Source organism: Hipposideros armiger, unplaced genomic scaffold, assembly GCF_001890085.2.
Source record: "Hipposideros armiger isolate ML-2016 unplaced genomic scaffold, ASM189008v1 scaffold_175, whole genome shotgun sequence".
NCBI classification, from domain to species: Eukaryota; Metazoa; Chordata; class Mammalia; order Chiroptera; family Hipposideridae; genus Hipposideros; species Hipposideros armiger.
Genome location: NW_017731525.1, coordinates 1,165,333 through 1,190,677, shown reverse-complemented (window position 1 = coordinate 1,190,677; position 25,345 = coordinate 1,165,333). Strand labels below are relative to the sequence as shown.

Below are 25,345 nucleotides of genomic sequence, written 5' to 3'. Positions count from 1 at the left end.
AAAGAAGTTCAAATCAAAATGAGCTACTATGTCATACCCAGTAGGATGGCTATAATTTAAAAAAATGGAAAATAAGTGTTGGAGAGGATGTGGAAAAATTAGAGCCCTCTTCCATTTACTGGTGGGAATGTAAAATGGTTCAACCACTGTGGAATACAGTTTGGAAGTTCCTCAAAACTATTAAACATAGAATTACCATATGATCCATCAATTCCATTCCTATGTATATACACAACATTGAAAACAAGTATTCGAAAAAAAAAACTTGTATAAGAACGTTCATAGCAGCATTATTCACAGTAGCCAAAAGGCAGAAACAACCCAAATGTCCATCAGCTAATGAGTGGATAAACTAAATGTAGTCTATCCATACAATGGAATATTATTCAGCCATAAAGAGGAATGAAGAACTGATATGTGTTACAATATGGATGAACCTCAACATTGTGCTAAGTGAAAGAAGCCAGACACAAATGATCACAAATTGTATAATCCCATTTATATGAGATATCCAGAATAGGTAAATCCATAGAGACAGAAAGTAGGTTAATGGTTGCCAGGGGCTGGGGAGTAATTGCTTAATGGGTAGGAAGTTTCTTTTGGGGCTGATGAACATGTTTTGGGACTAGATAGAGGTTATGGCTATACAACATTGTGAAGGTACTAAATGCCACTGAATTGTATACTTTATAATGTTAATTTTATGTTATGTGAATTTTACCTCAATTAAAAAAAATTTCTGCCATGCAGTAGAGATCAGATTAGGGGTATAAGCTTCCTATCCAAGCCTAATGGCTCAAAGTAGTGCCTTCAAATTGAGAGAGAGGAATGAGGGTGAGGAAGCAGAGAAATATGTCTAGAAAAGAATTTTATATGTAGCTACAAGCACTTGGAAATCACTAGAACCACAGAGATTAGAAATCAACTAAGTTGTAAACAGAATTATAAACAAACCAAAATCTCGTTCTTTGAAAAGACCAAAAAGAAAAGCTTGATTTAAAAATAAAGAGAGGCTAGGAATGAGAAAATAAAACTAACCATAGGCGCAGGACAGACTAAAATAATTATATAAGAATACAACCGTATATGATATGTAGTATATAGTTTTTATACATTGCTGAGCTCAGTCTTTTGAGGGAACAATGATAAAACTATAACATTAATGCAACACATAGAAACATTTAATGTGCAATTCATATTAACAGGTTAAAGAAGAAAAATCATTAATGTAGAAAAAAGCATTTAATAAACTCTAACTCCCTTTCATGATAAAAATTTCTTAGCAAATGAGGAATAGAAAGGAACTTTTATATCATGTTAAAAGGTATCTCTCAAAATCTGAATGTAAATTTAATATAGTTGGAAAACATTATAAGTGTTCCTTTTCAATCAGGAACAAAACAATAATTTCAGGTATCAACATTTCTATTCAATATTTTACTGGAGGTCCTAGCTAATGTAGTAAGATAAGCAAAACAATTATATATATAATTATATATATATGAAAGGATTTTAAAAATCCAGCCATTATTTATATATTTATATATATTTATATTGCTAGAATTTCTATGTAGAAAATGCAAAGACATTCACAGACAAACAATATTACTAGAAAAGAGTTCAGCAAGATTTGAGATACAAAATCGGTATGCAAAAGTTGATTGTATTCTTATTAACCAAAATTTTTTTGAAAATATAGCTTTAAAAATTTCTTTTACAATAGCAGCAAAAATGGTAAAATATCAAGGAATGAATCTCACCAAAGGTGTATAAGATCTTTATGGGAAAAATTATAAAACTCCATTGAAAGATTTAGAAAGAGACCCAGATAAATGAAGAGACATGACATGTTCAGAGATGGGAAAACAATATTTTAAAGATGTCAATTCTCTCCACGTTAGTGTAATTACAGCTAATATCCTCCCAGTTTGTGTGTGTGTGTGTGGAACTTGAAATGTGCATTCTAAAACTCATCGAAAGAGAAAGAAGTAAGCCCTTTTAATTCAAACTGTCAAAGTGTGATGTGGAGCTTTTATTATCAAGTGAAAATGGAAAGTTAAGGAGTTTTAGTAACTTATTTAATACCATTTCTTGCCATCATTTTGAAATTGTTAAATGGGCATAGTGAGTTCAGAAAGCAAACTGACACCTTCATGGGAGACGGAACCACATTCCTGTTTGGGGTGGGACTGCCTGTGCATAACATTTTCTCTTCAAGACAAAATGATTATAGGTTTTGCCTCTTCACTTTGTATTAAAGTTGCACATGTTCACCTACCAGTGTTTATGAAATCCTATATTTGGGATGCCTTTTTTATAATAAAAGATTATCATTTGAAAAAACAAAACAAAAGAAGACAAAGAAGCCTTGCCAACACAATTTTCAAAAAAGTAAAAAGTAGATGAACTTGCCCTATAAGATATTAAGACTTTTTATAAGATATTAAAACTTATAAAATCATAGTAACTAAAACTGGCTCAAGGGTATAGAAATAGACTATCGAATAGAATCTATAAAAACCAAAAGAATGCAAACTATTCACATATGAAAACATTATATATGACAAGGTTGGCATTACAAACCAAGTGGGAGAGACTGAGCTAGTAAATAAATGGTGTTTGGGGAACTGGTTATTTATATAAAAAATAATAAAAGTTGATTCCCACCTCATACTATATGCAAAAATAAAACTCCAGCTATTTTAAAGATCCACGTTTAAGAAGCGGAATTGAAAACTTTTAGGAGACAAAGGAGACAACAGAAGAGTATCTTTATAACCTGGGGAAGGGAAGGGTCTCTTAAGTGAGACACAAAAATATAAACCATGAAGGCCAAGACTGACACATTAGCCTACACGAAGGTTAAAAAGGTACTATCCACAAAGTCAAAAATCAAGCTACATACTGGGAGAACATATTTACACTTTTTACAGCTAAGTATTTGGAAGAAGAATTGTATACTCATTCTTTATCCTAAGAGTTATAAATTAGTGTTTTATATATATCCTATGAATTATTAAAAAAGATAAAGACCCCACTAGCAAAATGGGCAAAGGATACCAACAGAAAATTCACAGAAGAAACCCTAATGGTTAATAAACATTAACATTGTTCACTGTTTTTCAAAATTAGAGAAATGCAAATTAAGATAATTATTTTCTTTCCCCCATCAGATTGTTAAAAATTATAATCTTGTAATCCCAAGTATTGGAAAGAATGTGGCGCAACAGGAACTCATATAATATACTATTGATGGCTGTATAAACAGTACCACACTTTGGGAAGCAATTTTGAAATATTTAAAAGTGCACATATTTTAAGATCCAGCAATTCCATTTCTATGTCTATAGTGAGGGCTCCAAAGTGGGATCAAACACCAGGCAGTCACAGAAGATGATCCTTTGGAGAGCAGAGAAATAATAGTAGAACCTCTATTTGTTTATGTTAATCTAAAAAGTAAGAAGGGATGGAAAATGTATTAATGTTTAACACATGGAGAGGCACTGAGAGGTGTGTATGTGAGATGGTATGTTATGAAAGTTAAGGTGTTTGGGGGGGGTAGAGACATGAAGAGTTGACCACTGCATACTCCTTTATTCATTTCCTTATAGTGTATTACAATTCCTGCAGTTTACGTGCATCTGGGGAAGTGAATTTATGGGTAATATTATTTTTAACTAAACTAAAAAGTAGACATTTGTCTTAAAAATCATACAAACAGGGCAAACATAACAAGAAAATAACAAAGAGGGTATATCTCTACTTCTTGTTTGAGTACTCCATCTACCATATTTAGAGATAAAGAATAGTGATTTGTAATCATATTCGACTTTCAATCACATTACTATCATTAAAATACACTTATTATTTTTCTTAATCAGAGAGAAAGTTTTATTTAATATTTTATTTCACCTTTACCTCGTTCTTTTAAGTTCTATTTTTCTGTATGTTTAATAATATATAACATTATTATAGAAGAATATATAGAATTTACATATATTTAAATGTATTCTCAATAATATTTTATGAATAAATATGCATGATCAAAAAATTCTATAGACAACTGTCTTAGAAACATTTTTGCAAAAGTGTATAAAAAAGAATTACCATATGACCCAGCAATCCCTCTCCAGGGAATATACCCAAAAAGTTGAAAACATTTATCTGTAAAGATATATGTGCTCCGATGTTCATTGCATTTTTATTTACGGTGACCAAGACATGGAAACAACCAAAGTGTCCTTCGATAGATGATTGGATAAAGAAGATGTGGTACAGATACACAATGGAATACTACTCAGCCATAAGAAAAGATGAAATGGTGCCGTTTGCGACAACATGGATGATCTTGAGATTATTATGCTAAGGGAAATAAGTCAGACAGGAAAAGACAAGAACCATATGATTTCACTGATATGTGGGATATAAAACTGAAAGCAACAAAGGAACAAGACAAACAAATGAAGAAACAAAAACTCATAAACACAGACAATAGTTTAGTGGTTACCAGAGGGTAAGCGGGGAGGAGGGTGGTAGATGAGGGTAAAAGGGATCAAATATATGGTGATGGAAGAAGAACTGACTCTGGGTGGTGAACACACAATGTGATATATAGATGATGTATTACAGAATTGTACACTTGAGACCTATGTAATTTTACAAACCATTGTCACCCCAATAAATAAAAAAAATTAAAAAATAACCCTGTGAAGTTTTCCTTTCAAAATGGAAACTACTGACTTTCTGCTTATAAATTTAATGCCTGCTCATAGTAGGGGGGATGGGAGGGGTGGGTAGAGGGGGCAGGAAACACAAAAAGAATAAACAATTGTTCTTAATCCCTCAAAAAAAAAGTGTAGTAAGAGACATGTGCAAGGGTGTTCACTGCAGTACTGATTTACATTACTGTTTATTAAAAGGAGGAAGAATAATTACGTTGTGTTTTTTTAAACAGTAATGATATACTGTCAGAAGTTAAATTGATATATTAGAGCAGCTAAATGTATCAAAATGAATACATTTCAAAAACATAATGTTGAATTAAAAACTCAGGTTGGATATGTACATTAATTGTCATAAAGTTAAAAATGCAAACCAATAATAAAGATACATATGTAGCTATACATATAGAGCAGACCAATAGAAAATGCATACAAATGATTCATATCAAATTCACAATAGGGGTTCTTCTGGTGAGGGAGTGAAATGGGTTTGGAAAAGGCGCACAGGGAACTTTAATTTATTTATAATTTTATTTCTTTAAAAAACAAAGGCCAAATCAAATGTAGTAAAATATTAAGACCAGATAAGTTAGGCTGATGATTACAAGGATATTAGATATACTATTTTTTAAACTCTCATATGCTTGCAATAAATATTTCATAAAAAATAGTTTAATTTTCTCAGGATTCCTAACTATGGCCTCTGAGACACACAGTATTTAAATATCATACATGCTTTCTAATATAATAGAATGAGGTAATATTGATTGTGGAATTTTATGACTGCAATTTCAAAATGCTTTGTAAGAATGTAGATACTATCAGTTCTCCACTGTTGGCTGTTATGCTTTATCCATCTATTATGACACTTAACATACACTTTATATTGCAGTTATATTTATACAAATCTGTCTCCTGCAGTAGATTAAACTGTGGAAAGTATTCTTTTATTCCTGAAAATAACCAGCATAATACCTTGTACATAATAGGTACAAAAAAATGTTTATTAATGAATATTGAGTGAATCTAAATGGCTTGGACAGTATTATCTGAACTTTTGTATTGTACCTCTCATATAGTACAACTGCAATCCTAGATAATGGTTTACTTTATTAATTCTTCTTTGTAGATTATATAAACTGCTGTGATCTTATCTGTTTCCTGCTATAAAAATAGAGTGGTTTGTTCAAATAAGTAGTATTTAACTAACATTGAGTGCTTGTTTGCTGGAGTGTGGCTATCATATTCACCATTATATTCTTAGTGCCTAATATGGAGCCTGGCAGACAGTAGATCCTCCACAGATATTTGCTGAATGAATCAATAAATACTGTAAAAGGTGCAGGGATGGCAAAGATGAGAGAGTGATGAACACAGACTGGGCGATGTAATGAGGAGATGACCCTTGAGTTGGGTTTTGATGGATGAGAGAAGTTTTCCAGGGCAAGGAAAAAGAGAACAATATGTATAAAGGTGTGAAATAATGTAACATGTATTTTGGGGAACTACAAATAGTTTGGTATTTTTTGAGATTTGTAAACTACAAGACTGTGACCTCTGGGTGATATGACTGGTGATACACAGTTCAAAGAATGCTCTTTGTATTAAGGAGGTTGGACTGTACCCTGTGTGGACAAAGGCACACCACTGGAGGGTTTTAAGAAGGCTTTAGATAATGCTCATACTTGCATTAAAAAAAAAATTCTGGTGTCGGTGTGAAGGATGACTGGAGTGGAATAGAACTAAAAATAGAACAATTAAATCTGGGGATTACCATAGTTAGACAAGAGCTAATAGGCCTTGGAGTGAGGCTGAGTTGCACTGGGATGGGTAGAAAATGGATTTAAAAGAGATTTAGCCATTCTGTGGAATACTACTCAGCAGTGAAAAGGAATAAAATATTAACACATACAACAAAATGAATAGCAAAAACATACCAAGTGAAAGAAGTCAAACACAGAAGACTATGTTTTTATATGATTCTATATACATTAAGTTCTAGAAAAGGTAACACTACAGTGACAAAGCACATCAATGATTGGCTGGGGTTAGAGGTGGGGGAAGAGTCAACTGCAAAGGCATGAAGGTTTTAGGATGAAAGAGCTAGTCAATAATTTGATTGTGGTTAAACAAGTGTATACAATTAACACAACTCATCAAACTCCATAGTTAAAGTGGTGAATATTATTATATGTAAATAATACTTTAATAAGTTGTTTTTTTAATTTTTCAATTACAGTTGACAGTCAATATTATATTAATTTCAGGTGTACAGCATAGTGGTTAGACATTTATATAACTTATGAAGTGACCACCCCTGTAACTCTACCACCCACTTGACATCATACATAGTTATTACAATATTATTGAATATATTCCCTATGCTAGGTATTTTACATCCCTGTGACTATTTTCTAACTGCCAATTTGTACTTCTCAATCCCTTAATGCATTGTTTTTAAAAGTAAAAAACTGAGGCTTAGAACAAAAATGATTTAGGAGGTAGAATTAATAGAACTTGGTGAGTAAAAAGCATGTGTATACTTTGCGTTACATTGTGGCTGTGCTTCTAGACAAGATCTGTAAAAATAAAGTTTAAAATACTCTAAAAGCACTTTTCAATCCTTAGTGATTGCTTTGAAACTATATTCTTATAGAGAATTTTGAACACGTACAAAGGGTGGCAGAACAGTACAATGAACCCCTATATACTCAATATCCAGTTTTAACAATTATCAATTTATGGCCAATTTGTTTCATTTATACCCATCCTTTTCCCCAATTCCTGACCTATTCTGAGGCAAATAGCAGACGTTATGTAATTTCATTCATACACATTTTAGTGTGTATCTCTAATAAGTAATGACTCTTAAAAACATAACTACAATAACCATTATCACACCTAAAATTTAGTATTTCTTAATATCATTTACTATCCAGCCAGAGTTCAAATATCTAATTGTCTCATGAAGTTGTACATTTTCACTTTTATAGTTTGAATCAAAATCCTGATATGGACCACACATTGCAATTGATACACTTTCTAAGTCCATTTTTTGGTAAGTTCTTTCTTTTTTCTCTCCTTGCAACTTATTTATTCACTAACTAACCTGTTTCTTAGTGTAAGAAACCCTTCTGTTATGGAAATAATCACCTCCTACTTTTAATGTTTTCTAAAATTTGGATTGTTTTATAATTATTTTTATAATATTTTAATTGTATTCCAATAATTCTTTTGATAAAGCCATAATATGGTTACATAGGATTATCTCACAGTGTCCATGGTATGTTTTTGCATTTGGCAATTTGTCTCAAGGGCATTAATCCTGTGGTTTAGATTACCAGGACAGGTGTGGATCACTTACAGTTGTTTGGAGAGCATCTGTTTTGTCAGGGAAGATATTAAATCTTTCTTCAGTTTCCAATAATTTATCAATATTTTGTGTCATAAAATTTTTTACATCAGCTACTTGACTCCTCAGTGTGGACATCGAGCTGTTATCTTGATTTTTATTGTATTTCACCTATATGAAGTGAAATATAATATACATTTTATTTCTTATAAATAAAATCTATTATACAAATTAGGATAAAAGAGTCAAAGGCATATCTCACTTGTAGTTCAGCATATGGAATCAACTAAGCCTCAAATTGCCCTAACTTAATCTTGCACAAAAAAAGGGGGTTGGTGGGAGAGGGATATATCAGTGTACTCAATCAGTAGTGGGAATGTCTTTTTTTTAAATTTAAATTGTTTATTTATTTCAACTGTTTTTTAAAGAGCAGTGTTAGGTTCATAGTAAAATTGAGTGGGACGTACAGAGCTCCCACATGGCCCTCATCCCCCTCCCCCACTCACTACAGTGGTACATTTGTCACAATGGGTGACCCTGCATCATCACAGTTTACATTAGGGTTCACTGTTGGTGTTGCACATTCTATGGGTTTGGACATATATGACATGTATCCACCATTACAGTATCGGGCAGAACAGTTTCACTGCCCTTAAAATCCTCTAGGCTCCACCAATTCATGCCTCCCTTCTTCAAAGCCCTGGTCTTTTTACTGTCTCCATAGTTTTGCCTTTTCCAGAATGTCATATAGTTGGAATCAAACAGTATGTAGCCTTTTCAGATTGGTGTCTTCCACTTAGTACTCTGCATTTGAGGTTCCTCCATGTCTTTTCATTGCTTGGTAGCTCATTTCTTTTTAGTGCTGAATAATAGTCCACAGTTTGGATGTACCACAGTTTATTTACCATTCACCTATGGACAAGACATCTTGGCTTGAATAAAGCTGCTACAACATCCGTATGCAGGTTTCTGTATGGACAAGTTTTCAATCCCTTTGGGTAAATACTAAGGAGCATGATTGTTGGATTGTATGGTAAGACTATGTTTAGTTTTGTAAGAAGTTGCCAAACTGTCTTCCAAAGTGGCTGTACCACTTTGCATTCCCACCAGCAGTGAATACGAATTCCTATTGCTCCACATCTTTGTCAGCCTTTGGTGTTGTCAGTATTTTGAATTCTGACCATTCTAATGGGTGTGTAGTGGTATCTCGTTATTGCTTTAATTTGCAATTCCCTAATAACATATTTGGAAATAAGGTCTTTGCAGATGTAATCAAGTTAAGATGAACGGTAATCTTTTGTTCCTTTCTCTTTTTCTCTCCTTTTAAAAATGCTTCCTCTTTTTTAATCTAAGAGAACTGTTTAAGTTTTGTTAAGATAATGTATTCATAGCCCATTCAATGGCATTTGGTATCTATATATTTAAATCTCTCAAAACTACTTTTTTTGTGTGCTGTGTGCATTTTCTTAATTACAGTATAAGAAATTCAACAACTCTTATAACATTTTCTATAGATTTAAATCTTACCAGGTTAGCTTTTTTTTTTTTTTTTAAAGATTTTTATTGGGGAATTGGGGGATGGGAACAGTGCTGGGGAATTGGGGGAAGGGGAACAGACAAGTTGCTGTCCTTTTGTTCTTCAGTCTAGTTGTGGAGGACGTTGCTTCACTGGCCCAAGTTGGCACCATCATTGCGCTCTTCCCGGGCGAGGCAGATCAGTCGCCGGTTTCTGGATGGCTGCTCACTGTGGCTGCTGGCTGCTCTCGCTGGCTGCTGGCTACATACGGTAGCCCATGGCAACCCACTGCCACAGGGGCTGCAGCCTACGCCTTGGCCGGCGACTCACGGCAGTCCAGCTCCAGATTGAGCTGTTGTTCAGCATCTTAGCTGTAGAGGGCAGTGTCACTGGCCCTCATATGTGGGATCCGAACCGGGGCCCTCTGGCGTCCCAAGCCAGCTCTTAACCATCGTACCATTCGGCCGGCCCACCAGGTTAGCTTTTAAATGCTAAACAGAAATTTCTTTGATGTCAGATGTATTAAAATATACATATTTTCACATAGTAACTACCGTATTTCCCCATGTATGACGCATCCTTTTTTGAAAAATTTGGGGTCTAAAAATTGGGTGTGTCTTATACAGTGGTTGTAGATTTTTTACTTGCATTTCCTGCTTTTTCGCGCTTGTTGTCTGCGCTTTGTTTTGCACTTGTTACCGGTGTATTATGGTAGTTTACGTTTTGCCACGTTCTGCCCAGAAATGGCTCAGAAAAGATTTTTGTGATTGAATTCAAGATAAAAGTGATCCAGTTTGCAAAAGTGAATGGAAATCGTGCTGGTGAATGTAAGTTTGGTCCTTCTCCAAAAACAATCCGAGACTGGCTACTCCGCAGTGGTTCTCAACCTGTGGGTCGCGACCCCTTTGGGGGTCAAACGACCCTTTTCACAGGGGTCGCCTAAGACCATCGGAAAACAAAAAGATACTTACATTACGATTCATAACAGTAGCAAAATTACAGTTATAGAGTAGCAACGAAAATAATTTTATGGTTAGGGGTCACCACAACATGAGGAACTGTATTAAGGGGTCGTGGCATTAGGAAGGTTGAGAATCATTGGGCTACGGGAAGAAGAAACCCTACTGAAGACGCCATGGCAGAAGAAGGCCATGAGAGGCAATATATGAAGACAGTGACTCGTCATCAGACACAGATGAGGACAAGCTAATAGTTGGGAGTTTTGACAGTGATGAAGAGTTGTGAATTTTATGATGAATAAAACTTGAGTTCAGTAACTTTATGTAATACATTTTTTTTTAATTTTGGGCCCCAAAACTAAGGTGCGTTTTATACACAGAAGCGTCTTATACATGGGGAAATAACGGTAGTTTGCAGGGAGCTATGTTAATATATTGGGTCATTGGAAAAGTCATGACGTATTTTTGCATAGAAAACAAAAAATGCATGATGACTTTTCCGACAACCCAATATTTTGGTTGTCTTGAATAAGTGTTGAATATGTCTTATAAGAATATGTATGAATTTAATATAAATGCATCTATTTTTAGTTATTTTGTCAGGCATTGTGGTGGACATACTCTATGGGGACACCCAGGGAGTCACATCCTTATAAAATCCCCTCTTCTTAAAGTGTGATTTGCTTCTAACTATAACAGAAGTAAAGGTGATGTAATGCCACTCCCATGATTCTGACACATTATATAATGTTTAGCAGATTACAGTGAGAGAGATTCACTTGTTGGCCTTGAAGAAGCAAGCATCCATGTTAAGGACGCCCATCTTGGGTGGTAAGGAACTGCTATTAGTCTCTAGGACCCAAAAGTGTCCTCCATTTAAAAGCCAGCAAAAAGCTGCATCCCTGATGCAGCTATAAGGAAAAAAAATACATTTTTAATTTTAGGAGTTTCTTTGAGCAAAAATTGATCCTAATCCAGCAGCACCACATTGGAAGTGGTTAGAAGAGCTCCTAGAAAATGAACTCTGCAACAACCTGAATGAGCCCGGAAGCAGATTCTTCCCCAGAGCGTCCACGTGAGAACAGGCCAGGCCGGCACACTGACTGCAGTCTTGAGAGACCCTGAGAAGAGAGCCCAGTTAAGCCATGCCTGAATTCCTAACCCACAGAACGGTGAGATAATAAATGTGTGCTGGTTTGTCGTTTGTCACACATAAATAGAAAACTAATACAGGTATATTTAAAATATTTTATTGTAGAAAAGCTCAAATACATACAAAAGCAGAGTGAATAGTATAATGAACCCCTACGTACCCATCACTGAGTTTCAGAAATTATCAACACGTGGCCAATCTTGTTTCATCTATGCTACTACCAATTACTTCTTTCTCAAATGTATTATTTTAAATCAAATCCAAGATATTCTATTATTTTAGTCTGTGAAGTCTTCAGTTTATATCTCTAAAAGATACATTTTTCTCCAAAACAAAACCATATCCCTATCACATCTAAGAAATTCCTTAATATCATCAAATATCCAGTTTGTGTATAAACTTATCAAAAACAAATCATAGCTCTTTTTTTTACACTTGTTTTGTTGAACCAGGATCCAAAGTCTACATATTATATTTTGTGTCTACATATTGATATGTGTCTGAAATCTCTTTTAATCTATGGGATCGCCTTAACTGTTTCCCCCCCCTTGCAATTTATTTGTTGAAGAAATTGGGTCATTTGTCTTATAGAGTTTCTCATATTCTAGATTTTGCTGATTGCATTGCTGTGGTGTCATTTAACGTGGTTACTGATCTATTGGGCTGTCGGAAAAGTCATGACATATTTTTACAACAAAAAACATAGAAAAAATACATCATGACTTTTCCGACAACCCAATATTTCCTGTACACTGGTAATTACATCTATGAGCTCAGTCCTAATCAGGTTTGATATGTTTGGCGAGCGTACTTCAGGCATGTGCTGCATACTGCTCATTTGGTGACATCAGGAAAACACTGACTGTCTCCTTATTGTGACCTCAGGAATAATCAGTGGGTTTAGGTGTTTTGAGCCTGTTTCATCCATTGCAAAGTCCTGCATCAGCTTTTTGCCTCATTTTTTATCCATCATTGATGATGATTGCATAGACCCATTATTTCATTAAGGATATTTTATCACCTTTTCTTCATTTATTAGCTAGAATACTTCTATAAGGACCAAAAAAAAATCTTTTCCCAAGTCAACTATTTGGTTCCCTTGAGGTACAGTGCATATAGGGAAGTCAGAGTAAATGCTTGACTGTTCTATGTATTGGTTTTCAGAGTGATGAGGTGGAGCCTTAGTATCTTCCAAAGTTGACTGGGGAGGGATTTCACCCCCACCTTTTGCAGTATCTAGGAACTCATAGAATTTAACCTATTTGATGTGTTACAATCCATTGCAGTTGTTATTCTTTTTGATGTTCAAATTATTCCGTCACTGGCCAGTGGCAGCCTTTTCAAGTTGGCTCCTCAAGTCTTTTGACATGAGCACAGTAAACCTGGATAGCTTTCTGGTTCTGGTATGACAAAATGTTTCTGACTTACATGTTTTCTTCCCCGTATTTGGAATGAGTGTAAAAAGGTATTTAGAAACTATAATCTACACACCGAGAGCCATGCTGCTACTGGATTGGCCATTGTTTCTTGGGTTTTTTAGGGGATAGGCTAGGAAATACTTTTTTTTTTAAAGAGAAATATATTGTGATATATTTTCAATTACATATTTTTCAATATTTAATTTTCAATTAAAATTTAAGTTATAAGGTTTTACTTAATTCTTTGACTTTATATTTGTAACTCTTCTTGCTGAAAATCTTGGTTCCTAACAACATTAACTGGATTACTCAAGTCATGTATCTATATATCTCTATATCTATATAAATCAATTTCATAATAGCAACACCAGTGTTATTACTACCAATGTGACACTTGAAAATAAATACTGTATTATTTATTTTTAGTCCTTTTTTCATTAGGGTATAATCTCACTAGGAATATACTATCAAATTATTGTGTCTAAAAGTCATAAATTTTCACTGTCTTTTAAGCCATCGTTAACTCAATACACAGATGGGTTCTTTTTTTTTTTTGCTTTGAGTTTTAGGGACTAATTTTTTATTTTTTTTAAATTTATTTTATTTTTAATTTTTTTTTTTAAGATTTTATTGGGGAGCTAGGGGAGGGGAACAGACAAGTTGCTGTTGTTTTTTTGTTCTTCAGTCTAGTTGTGGAGGATGTGGCTTCACTGGCCCAAGTTGACACCATCATTGCTCTCTTCCTGGGCAAGGCAGATCAGTCGCCGGCCTCTGGACGGCTGCTCACGGCGGCTCTTGGCAGCTCACGCTGGGTACCGGCCACTCGTAGTAGCTTATGGCAGTCCACTGCAGCAGGGGCTGCAGCCTATGCCGTCGCCAGCGACTCACAGCAAACCCAGCTCCAGGTCGAGCTGCTGTTCACCATCTTAGCTGTGGAGGGCAGTGTCACTGGCCCTCATATGTGGGATCCGAACTAGGGCCCTCTGGCATCCCAAGCCAGTTCTTAACCAACGTGTCACTCGGCTGGCCCGGGACTAATTTTTTAAATTAAAAAATTTTATTATGGTAAAATATACATAAAATTTACAATTTTAACAATTTTTAACTGTATACTGCAGCGGTATTAAGTATATTCAAATTATTGTGCAACTATCACTACCATTTATCTCCAGAACTTTTTTCATCTCCCCAAACTGAAACTCTGTACCTATTAAATAACTCCTCTTCTTCCCTTCCTGCCACACTCTGGCAACCACCATTCTACTTTATTCTCTGTGTGTTTGACTATTCTAGGTATCTCATATAAGTGGAACTGCATAATATTTTTTCTTCTGTGACTGTCTTATTTCACTTAGCACTTAGGACTATGTTTTAAATATTTTATATAATAGTATTTTAAAGTTATATAAAACATACACATGATTCCCAAGTCAAATTTCTAAAATAAGTTTCATTCAGAAAGGTCTAGTTTCTATTTCTGTTCCCTCATCCCTACATAGGCAACCACTGGAATGTTTTTGGTTTATCTTTATCTTGTATCCCCCATCTTTTTTTTCTTTCTGTAAGCAAACAAATACATAACTTGTATTTATTCCCTCTTTCTTAAATGATTGCGTATAATAATGGTAAATAAATAATAGTATACCATACATACTTTCTCTAGCTTGCTTTTTATTCACTTATCAAATATATCATAGATATCATTACTTATCATTTATATAGAGATAGAAATTCTCAGTTCTTACTCATCTTTACAGCTCTTAACTCATAATTCCTAACTGATCTGTCAGCTGTAACACTAATAATGTTTAGGAATACAGTTGGAGGTTACATACCATATACTTTCCTAATACTTGTTGAAAATCTGCAGCAACTGCATTTGAAGGAGAAAAATGTTCTTGTGACATCAGAGGATTTCTCAGAAAAGTATCACTAATCTGGGGAAATGAATGGAAATAGATAAGCTATATAGATAATTTCAACTGGAGAATTACAGAGTGCATGTTTATTTGAAGCAGTCTAGCAGAAACCTGAAATAAAAGAAACCAGAACATTTCTAGATTTTTGGCGGCAGGGTGTCCTATTTATTCAAAGATGCAGTATTTATGAAAACTGCTTGCCCAATCTTTTCCACTGCTGTAGTACAGATTACAACCTCATACCATGACATTGCAGGTGCTACCTTCATTCTTTAGTGTATCTGAGGACTTGCAGGGACGGGCAGATGCTTACCTCTGACAGAGAAGGAAAGATGGGAGTCCATGACATTTTCTACATAAGTACTTATTTTCCCCTCGTGTTCCTGTCCTCAAAATCCATTCAACAATAACAAAACAATCCCAACTAAATGTCATGACACTATCTTTCAAACCCTATAGGGTTCTTACAGGACATTTCAAAGTCTCAAGAAGGAATTATGACAACCATTTGTACTTAATGTTGTATTTTCCAGAAGTAGTGGTAAAAATTATGTGGTTAGCAATTTTGTGTCATCTGGTTTTGGAAAGGTGCTAAAATTAAGATGTTTTGTCATAATGGCAGAGAGAAAAACAATTTTAAGTGGCTAACAGTGTTTAGCATCTAGACTCTAGCAATTGTCTAGGCATAACTGTAGAGTGACAATATTACGGTAAGTCTTATCCTTGATTCTATGTATGGTTCCAGTTTTAACTGTGCTAAAAGAAGTTGGTACACTAAACAAATGAAATATATGCATGATTCATGAATGTGACTGGAGGATAACCATTAGTAATTTTAAAGTAGTATAAGAAATTACTTACACTTTTAAGAAATGCAGATGGTGTTATAGTATCCAAGGCATTGTCTGAGGCACATAGGTAAGTGATTCCATCAATAAAGAGACTATGATAGATAAAGCTTTGAAAAGAATACATTCATTTATGTAATAATGTTGAAGAAATTAAGAACCCATGCAGAGAATTTCATTTTCAAGCTCTCGTTAATAGTATAAAAGCTATATAGATAACTTTTTATAATCAGAATAATTAGAATATCTTTCATATATTTGAAAAAAGTGAATTGTGTTAAATGAAAAACTATAAAATTTGAATATGTATTTAAAATAAATTATATAAGTAAAAACAAATTACAATACAAAATTACAATACAGAGAAAAATCTAATATATATATATATATATATATATATATAATGACTTTGATAGAAGTCACTCACATCCCACATTCCATGACTGAATTAAGATTCTGATCAAATAGAAAATGCTATATTCATTGATTTTTTTTTCTATCCTTATATTTTTAGGTAGACATATTCAATTTGGACAGTTCCCGGCTTTCTATCACAATAGGTTAGAATTTAAAAATTGTAAATTGCCAACACCAAATATTCTGGAAAACAGGATGAGTTGGGAAGGAGGAATTAAACTCCCCTATACCATGCTAAAGTGTACCTTATAACCTGATCACTCCAACTTCTAGACCTTTTGTGCCTTCTCAGAGTCACCTATGAGGAGGCTAGAAGAATCTTGGAAAGTGCCTCCATCTTTACTGCCCAACAATCCAGAAAATTTGGGGAAATGCAACAAAAATAGTTGCTTGGTGCCTAGGCTTTAATCTACTCATTTTTAACAGTTTCTATCCAAATGGTTTACAGGCAACTGACCTGGTCAAATGCTAAACGGATAGACACGAGACTGAGGCATCTCAGAAACAGAAATGATAATCCTAGAGGCCGAAAATTTAAAGTATGTGCCCTTTAAATATGAATCCTTCATATCATATCATGAACACAATATGCTATAAATATTTTTAATGATGATATTGATTGATACAAAAAATCCCCACTTGGAAAATATGTTTATTTCTAAGTTGAGAGGAGTCTTTGCTGAAAAAGAGTTGCTAATTCTACCATTTCTCTGAAAGTTATGAATGTGGTTTGAAGTAAATTGATACTGGATGTGAAAGGAGATATTTTAAATTAATGCTTAGTATGTTATTAGTGAGTAACATGCAGAAACCATCTTTAAATGTTAAAGTTGAATACCCTAAAAAACTTGAATAATTTAACAGCATGTCCAGGACATTCTGTTAGCTGACAAAAGCAAGCTGGAGAAAAGTATGTATGATGTACTACCATTTATCTATCATTCTCATATGCTACCATAAGGAGGTACAAATATATATATATATATATATATATATGTGTCTCTTATAGAAAAAAAGAAAAGGGTAATGACAAACTAAAAACTTATTCAAAATGGTTACTTATATAGAGGGAGAGAGTGTGTGGTATGAACAGGAAAGAAATGAAAATTAGACTCCTCGAAAGAAATGTGTTTTACAGATTTGACTTTGGAACCCTATAAATGTTTCACATGATTATAAAATGTCATTAAATCAAATTTTAATAGTATAATCCTTAAAAATAAAAAACAAAATGAAAAAAAATCAACCTAACTTTATATCAGGTAGCTCAAGAGATGATGATGGTGATGCAGGTGGTATTAGTATTGGTGGGAGTGGTCAGAACTCTGGATTTATTTGGAAGGTAACAGACAAATAGGACTTGCTGATGGATTGGACTTGGATGTAAAAGAGACAGAAGTCAAGGATCATAAGGTTTTAGGCCAGAGAAACTGGGAAGTTAATGTGTGGAAGACTGCAGGAGGAGGCTTGGTTTTGGACATAAGTTTGAGATGCCTATCATACATCCAACAGAGATATGGAACGGGCAGCTGGATACACGAATTTAGAGTCAGGGAAGAGGGCCTCAAAAAATTGAAACTAGAATGTACAATACAGGTAAGCATATCATAGATGGGGAAAATGTCTCTTTTTTGAAAACATTCCTACTAATAAGTGAAAACAAAACTAGAATATCACCATTTTGCAACCCCCAAAATATGAATGGCTCTAAGGTGTAGACAATAAATATCAATGGCTGCTAGCATGTCAAAAGTAGGTATAAGCAGACATTAGGGACCACCTGATGCCAAAGGGATCAAGCCTCTTGATCCAGCTATTTGGAATGTTGTGAACTTCATTCCGAGTATGCAATCAGCAAACCCAGACTGTGGGAAACGCTACAGGTTCTTCAACAACAAATTCTAAGGATAAGAAAGGGATGGAGGCGAAATAAATAGGGTAAAGAAATTTAAATAACACCAAATTAAAAAATGGGCAGGACTGGGCTCAAATATCTGAAGTGTGTATTTAGCTGCTAAGGCAATGAAGAAACAGGCTAAGTGACTGCTAAAAGCTGAAATGGTGGGTGATTTAGGGGAGAGGGAGGAAGCTGTGAATGACAGGACACATGGTGGGGTTTTTGGGGTAGCTGGCAGTGTTCTATTTTGTTTGGCTTAGGTGGCAGTTGCAGTTGGTGGGGGGGGTTCCCTTGAAAAACTTCATACAGCTCTACATTTGTTTGATGTGGTTTTTGTATTTTTAAAAAATATTTTGCCCCCTTTCACCCATTTCTCCTCTCCCTTCTGCCACTGGCAACCACTAATCTGGTCTCTAATATCTGTGAACTTGGTTTTTGTTTTTGTTTTATTTTAGATTCCAAATATAAGAGAGATCATACAGTATTTGTCTTTCACTGTCTGACTTATTTTACTTAGCAAAATGCCCTCAAGGTCATCCATGTTGCTACAAATGGCAAGATGTCATTCTTTTTTTTAATAGCTGAATATGTATTTTGTTTTATTTTACAATATAAAGGTTAAGTCAAACCTACTAAAACAAAGAAGAGTCTAAAAATGATGGAAGTGCTCTTATTCCCCACCTGTTCCTTTATTAGCAAAATGTTTTCAAGACTGTTTTAGGCCATACATGCATTGTCCCAAGTAAAGCTTAGAGTGGTCTTATTAAAGATATTTTCAAGTGGAAGTTTTCTTTTTTATTAATGAAATATTTCAGGTATACCAAAAAAGTATGGAGAATAAGATAATAAGAACATTTGTAGATTCACCATTCAGTTAAAATATTACAGATACAGTTAATGTCCCCTGTATAACTTTCCTCAATTTCATTCTTCTCCCTTCCCTTTGTAGAGGTATCAACTATCTTGAATTTGGTGTTTATCATTACCATTCATGATTTTATACTTTTACATACAGAAGTTCTCATTTCTGAGGGTTCAATCAAGAGTATGCACAACTCATATATTTTTTTCCTCATGACATTACCATTGGAATTATTAGCTGATAATTGTTAAAAAGCTGAATTTTATTAGAATATACCTTACCTTCCCATTTGAATTATGGTGTTTCGTTCAGCTCTAAGAAGCACTAGTCTAAGCACTGTTGCTGCTGGTTCCTAAAAATAAATGTCAGCATTTACTTTGTAGAAGATTGTAGTATTGTTCATTATTCCTCTCCTAAATTTACCTATGCTCTGATTAGTTTATTAAGGGACAGCTGTTTACTAGAAGAACTAATGGGTGGTTATTTATAATTTATGGTAAGAGGCAAGTTATCATGAAATATTCATATGAATCTGAAGGAAAATATTAAAATTACATAAATATACATACACTGTGTATATACATATAAGTGTGCAAATATAGGTTGCACCAGATAATCGATTTGATTCTTACAGTCACATCTTATATATGGCTTCAAGACTGGAAAGCACTATCTAATCAAATATTTTTTCAGTGATCTCTAGTCACTGAAACTATAAATAAAGTGTTAATGGATGAAAAGTATTCAGCTCTTATTCTCTGAATACCATGTCTATTTTTAAGATAAAAAATTTTATTTATTATTCCCTGATCTCTTTCTATAAAACAAATAATTGCTAAGATCTGTTATAATAGGGCTCATTATATAATTAGGGCTGTTTATAATAGAGCTCATTCTTTGATTAAAATTTGCAAGGTGTTACAATTATCCAGAATACCTTACATAAATATCATTAAATGTATGGAATCAATCCCATTAATTTACTTTAGAAGTGTGAAAGGAAACTGAAAGTTACCTAACGAGCCTTGAATAGCCACACTCCTAATAAATTTTTCAATTTTAACAAAATGACACGAAATAAAAACTTTTTGGGAGGTAAAGCTCATTATTAATGGTAGAGAGTAAAACTTGACATTCTTGGGCCGGCCGAGTGGCGCGATGGTTAAGAGCTGGCTTGGGACGCCAGAGGGCCCCGGTTCGGATCCCACATATGAGGGCCAGTGACACTGCCCTCCACAGCTAAGATGCTGAACAACAGCTCAACCTGGAGCTGAGCTGCCGTGAGTCACCGGCGACGGCGTGGGCTGCAGCCCCTGCTGCAGTGGGTTGCCATGGGCTACCGTATGTAGCCAGCAGCCAGCGTGAGCGGCCAGCAGCCGCAGTGAGCGGCAGTCCAGAAGCCTGCGACTGATCTGCCTCACCTGGGAAGAGCGCAATGATGGTGCCAACTTGGGCCAGTGAACCAACATCCTCCACAACTAGACTGAAGAACAAAACGACAGCAACTTGTCTGTTCCCCTTCCCCCAATTTGCCAATAAAAATCTTTAAAAAAAAAAACCAAAAAAAAACCAACCAAAAAACGTGACATTCTTGGTGTTGCCTGGATAATCCAGGTGGCGTTCTCTAGGAAAGGATTTCCTAAGACACATGAAAAATTAAGGGAATACATAAACCTTCAGTTACTCTATTATTACCTCTGGAACATATTCCCCTAGCTATCCTCAAGTGTCTCCTTTAGCATGTATAAACAATAAAATCATAGCAAAATTTGAAACAAAGAAAACGGCCACATGAGGCAGTAAAATGAGTGACAAAGTGGGCTCTAGTTCTGTTTTTGGAACTGAAGTGCTGCACAAGTTCAGAAGAAGACTTGTCTGGCTCTGTTTCTTTGTGTGAAGAATGAAGGATTCGGGCAAGATGATCTCTACAATCTTGTCCATCTCTAGGCTCCTAAATAGCAGTTGATTTGATTTCATAATTAAGCTTTGGTAGGTACTAATACTTTTCTAATGAATATAAAATATTTGTGACATTACTATTTAGCATCGAGGAAAGACATAACAGAACTGTCCCTTAAAGCACCTTGTCATCCCTTTTCTTCTCCTTGGTTAGCTAACAGTCATTCTAAACCTTTAATCCTTCCCTCCAATTGCACACTGTTCCACCCGCTTCCACTTTCTTTCCTTCCTGCAGGCTTCATAAGGAGAGGCCACTGGATTTATGAACTCCTTCAACTTTTCCCCTTCTTAATTAATTAAATGTTTATTGAGAACCTACTATGTAAAGACAGAGATGAAGACAGTTCCTCTTCTGAAGGAGTCTGATGACTGAGACACAGAGGTAAAAGAAGATTCTAATTTGACCTGGTAAGTAGTTTGTAAAGGGATGTTTAGGGCACTGAGAAAAGTCTCAAAGCGCAGAAGAGATTATACACAAAGTGGAGACAAGTGGGTTCCAGGGAGAGGGAACAGGAGATGCAAAGGAAGACCTTGGTGAGACAGGAGAACAGCATGAAGTTCAGGATGGCTGGAAGAGATGATGATAATCATGGAAAAGCCCTATTAGTTAGGGCCTTGAATACCAGGCTATGTACTGTGGGCTCTCATTCTGAATTGTAGTGAGGTGCCACCAAATGATTTTAAGCAGGGGAGTGACAGGATCCTATTTGCTTTTAGGAACAATCACTTGAGCAGCAGTATGGAGGCTGGTTTTGAGAGGAACAAGACTGAAGTTAGGAGGCACTTTCAATAATCCTGGTGACAAGTCCTGAGGGCCTCGATGACTACATGGTTCAGAAACAAGTAGATGGATTCAAGACATACTCAGGAGATAGAACTAATAGAACTTGGTGACAAAGAACAAATGTGATGGTGAAGAGGAGGGGAAAACTGAAGGTGATTCCTAGTTTCCAGATTGAATGGCTCAGTAGAGCTACTCAGCGAGACTGGAAATACATGAGGAGGATCAGTTAGGAAAGAATTAATTTAGTTCTGGACATGATATGTTTGAATTTCTAGTACGCAAGCTACCTGTGGAGAGAGATTACTTTAGAAGTGGATTTGACAGTGATGAAAGTAAAGGTGTCCGTGGGTGTGAATGAATGTGTAAAGGTAAAAGAGGACTGAAGTTAGAACCCTGAGAAACACAGCATATAAGAGACTGGCGAAGAGGAGAGAGCCCCAGAAGGATACCAAGTTCTATGTGTCTATATCCACACCCCGAATTTCCGCAAGAGATAAAGGGCATTCCTGAATCCAAGGCTCACATCCCTACTGCCACACTGGATTCCATCCCTTTGTGCTACTACATTTCTTTTTCTTTTTAAGTTTTATTGGGGAACAGCCATAGTCATTGATTACACATAGCTTTTATGCTACAATGGCATAGCTGACTCCTTCAAGGAGGGCGCAGCTCATAGTGGCCCATGTGGGGATCGAACCACCCATAATGATGTTATCAGCACAGTGTTCTAACCAACTGAGCTAACCAGTCACCCCATATGCTACTTCATTTCTTGCTCCACCAACAGACCCCTCCTTTCTGATATCTCCAACCTCTTCTCCCTCCTATTAGCATACATACGTGCAAAAGCTTTCCCTGTATTAAAAAATGAGGCCCTTTCCTGGACCATGCTTCCTCTAGCTTTTACCATAGCTCATTCCCTAAGTTCTTGAAAGAACAGTCTAGTTTCATTCTCCCTACTTCCTCATCTCTCATTCACCTGGCCTAAAGCAACCTGGCTTCAGCCTCTACCACCTATTCCAAACTGCTGAAGGTCACCAGTCATCTGTTAACTGCTGAGTCCAATGAACATCTTTTAGATCTGTTCAACTTCTTTGGGACGTAAAGCATTCTTGTAACTTCCTTCTTTTGGCTTTCAGGACACCACTGCTCTTAGTTGGTGAGCTGCTTCTCTATTCTGTTCTTAAACAGAGTTTTACTTTTGGGTCCTCTTCTCACTCTCTATACTTTTTTGGGGCATTCTTACTCACTTTTACTATCTTCAACTGTTAGCCCTGACCCTCTGAGTGCTACCTATTGGGAATTTTTACCACTTAAAGCTTTTGGAGTGGCTGGCCAAGTGGCGCATTGGTTAAGAGTTGGCTTGGGAGCGCAAGCTCTGAGCAGCAGGGCCCTGGTTCGGATCCCACATGAGGGCCAGTGACGCTGTGCCCTCTACAGCTAATATGGTGAACAACAACTCAACCTGGAGCTGGGCTGCCGTGAGTTACCGGTGACAGCGTAGGTTGCAGTGGGGCTGCAGTGGGCTGCTGTAAGCTACCGTGAGTGGCCGGCAACCGGCATGAGCTGCTGTGAGCGACCATGAGCGGCCGTCCAATGGCCTGCGAGTGACTGCCTCACCCGGGAAGAGCACAATGATAATACCAACATAGGCCAGTGAAGCGACGTCCTCCACAGCTAGACTGAAGAACAAAAGGACAGCAACTTGTCTGTTCCCCTCCCCCAACTCCCCCAATAAAAATCTTAAGAAAAAAAAAAAAGCTTTTGGAACTAGCTAGAGGAATAAATACACAAATGATTGGCCAATTCCAACAGGCAACAAAATTCAACCTGTCTCAAATTATACTCTCCTCTCCTGCATTCCCTCCGACTCCCTCCAAAACAATCCTGCTCTTCCACATAGCTTCTATCTTGTTTAATGCCACCTAATAAAAAAATTGACAAATCACGTTGTACACTTTAAACTTACAAAATGTTATGTCAATTATATCTCAATAACGCTGCGGGAAGAAAAAGAAAAAAATTAAGAGTCATAGTAGGCATGACCCTGTCCCTTATCCCACATATTCAGCAAGTCACTAACTCCTGAGGATTAGTTTTACAAAGTCTCTTTTAGGATCTGCACCCTTTCAATGTGCACTGTCATTACCTTAGCTCAGGTCCTTTGATCTTCTACATAAACTATAACAGTATCATCCTAACGGGTTCTCTCCCCTCCAATCTACCTTCTAGACTGTAACTAGACCAGATTTGCTGAAGATGAATCAGATCATGCTGTTCCTCTATGCATATTTAATTGCTTCAGTGTTTCTCTAGGATAAGAAAACAGGCTGAACACAGGACACTCCACTGTATCCTCTGCCCACTTCTCTGACCTCATCTTTAGCCTCTACATGCTATGACATTGTGACTGAGGGTCTTGAGGGTCCCCAAATACACTGTGCTGTTTCCTCTGCATGGAGTCCCCTATTCCCCTTTCTGCGCCTGGCTAAGACTAACTCTTATAAGGCTTCTAAGCCAAGCACCCTAACATCACCTCCTCTGTGGTCAGCAGGCAGCCACTCATCCTGAATGCCACAGGACCGACCTTCATTAAAATACTTTTTACTGTGTAGGATACTGTCTATAGCCCTTGGACATAAAGGGACAATGAGCTCATCAAGCTATAACTCAAGGTGCCGTTTTCCCGTCATTGCTGCGTCCTCCACACCTTTACCCGGAGATTGTGCAACTAATACATATTCAATAAATGTGCGTCGAACGATCAGTCATTTCTTCGCAGGGGAGAGAAAAATCTTTAAGGAGCCTCAGGAATTGGACATGGCTGCTAACCACCACCAAACGGGGCGCGTGCAGCACCAACCCTAACCCCTAGGTGGCGCACGTGCCCACGCTCCGTTATTCCTTGGAGCTGGAGTGGCTCCGGCCTGGGATTCACCGCCTCACAGGCACCACCGCGCCTGGGGGCGTGCCCTCTGGCGGGGGCGGAGCCTCTGGTTCCCAGTCTGCCTGTTCCCCACTGCCCTGCAGTGCGGTGTCCCGAGGGGCGGGCCGGCAGGCACCCCCTTGAAGAGCAGAACGCGCGAAGGAGAATGTGCCGACTCGGGCGTACCTGATAGGAGCCACCGGTCAAGGCCAGATCCGCTAAGACCTCTCGGCCATTAGCAATGCAGCTGTAGGTGATCGTCATAGTAGGCTGGCCAGTGAAGGAAAGGTTCCCGCCCGACCTAACCGCCTGCAACAGCCTTGGGGCGGGGGGCGGTGACTGGGGCGGGGCTCCAGGAGAGGGCGGTGCCTGCGCAGGCGCGAGGAGCGATTGATTGGCAGGGAGGGAGGCGGGGTCATACCTTGCGTGGGCTGAGCCTGTGGTGAGGCGAGTGGTGAGTTCTCTGTAAAAACTGACTTAGGTGAGTGAAGCCTTTCTTTGTAGTTATCGCTAAAATTATATGAGTCAGTTTACTTCACAGTGCTTATTTATACACAATTCACAATATAACACATGTAAAATATAGACTTTGATTTAAAATAAAACTCATTAAT

At 36.6% G+C, this 25,345-nt stretch overlaps 1 protein-coding gene across 1 annotated transcript in view; it reads right to left on the bottom strand.

Annotated features, from left to right (window-relative positions):
• LOC109387929 (vesicle-associated membrane protein 711-like) overlaps positions 1-25,040 on the bottom strand; it is a 33,181-nt gene extending 8,141 nt beyond the window's left edge. Inside the window, exons 1-5 of the mRNA XM_019652165.1 lie at positions 24,918-25,040; positions 19,344-19,414; positions 15,900-15,996; positions 14,955-15,056; positions 8,086-8,244 (exon numbers count right to left, since the gene is read on the bottom strand). Coding sequence (XP_019507710.1) covers positions 8,086-8,244; positions 14,955-15,056; positions 15,900-15,996; positions 19,344-19,414; positions 24,918-24,995 — 507 coding nt within the window. The 5' untranslated portion in view covers positions 24,996-25,040. The remainder of the gene's footprint in view (positions 1-8,085; positions 8,245-14,954; positions 15,057-15,899; positions 15,997-19,343; positions 19,415-24,917) is intronic.
• Between the last annotated feature and the right edge of the window lie 305 nt (positions 25,041-25,345).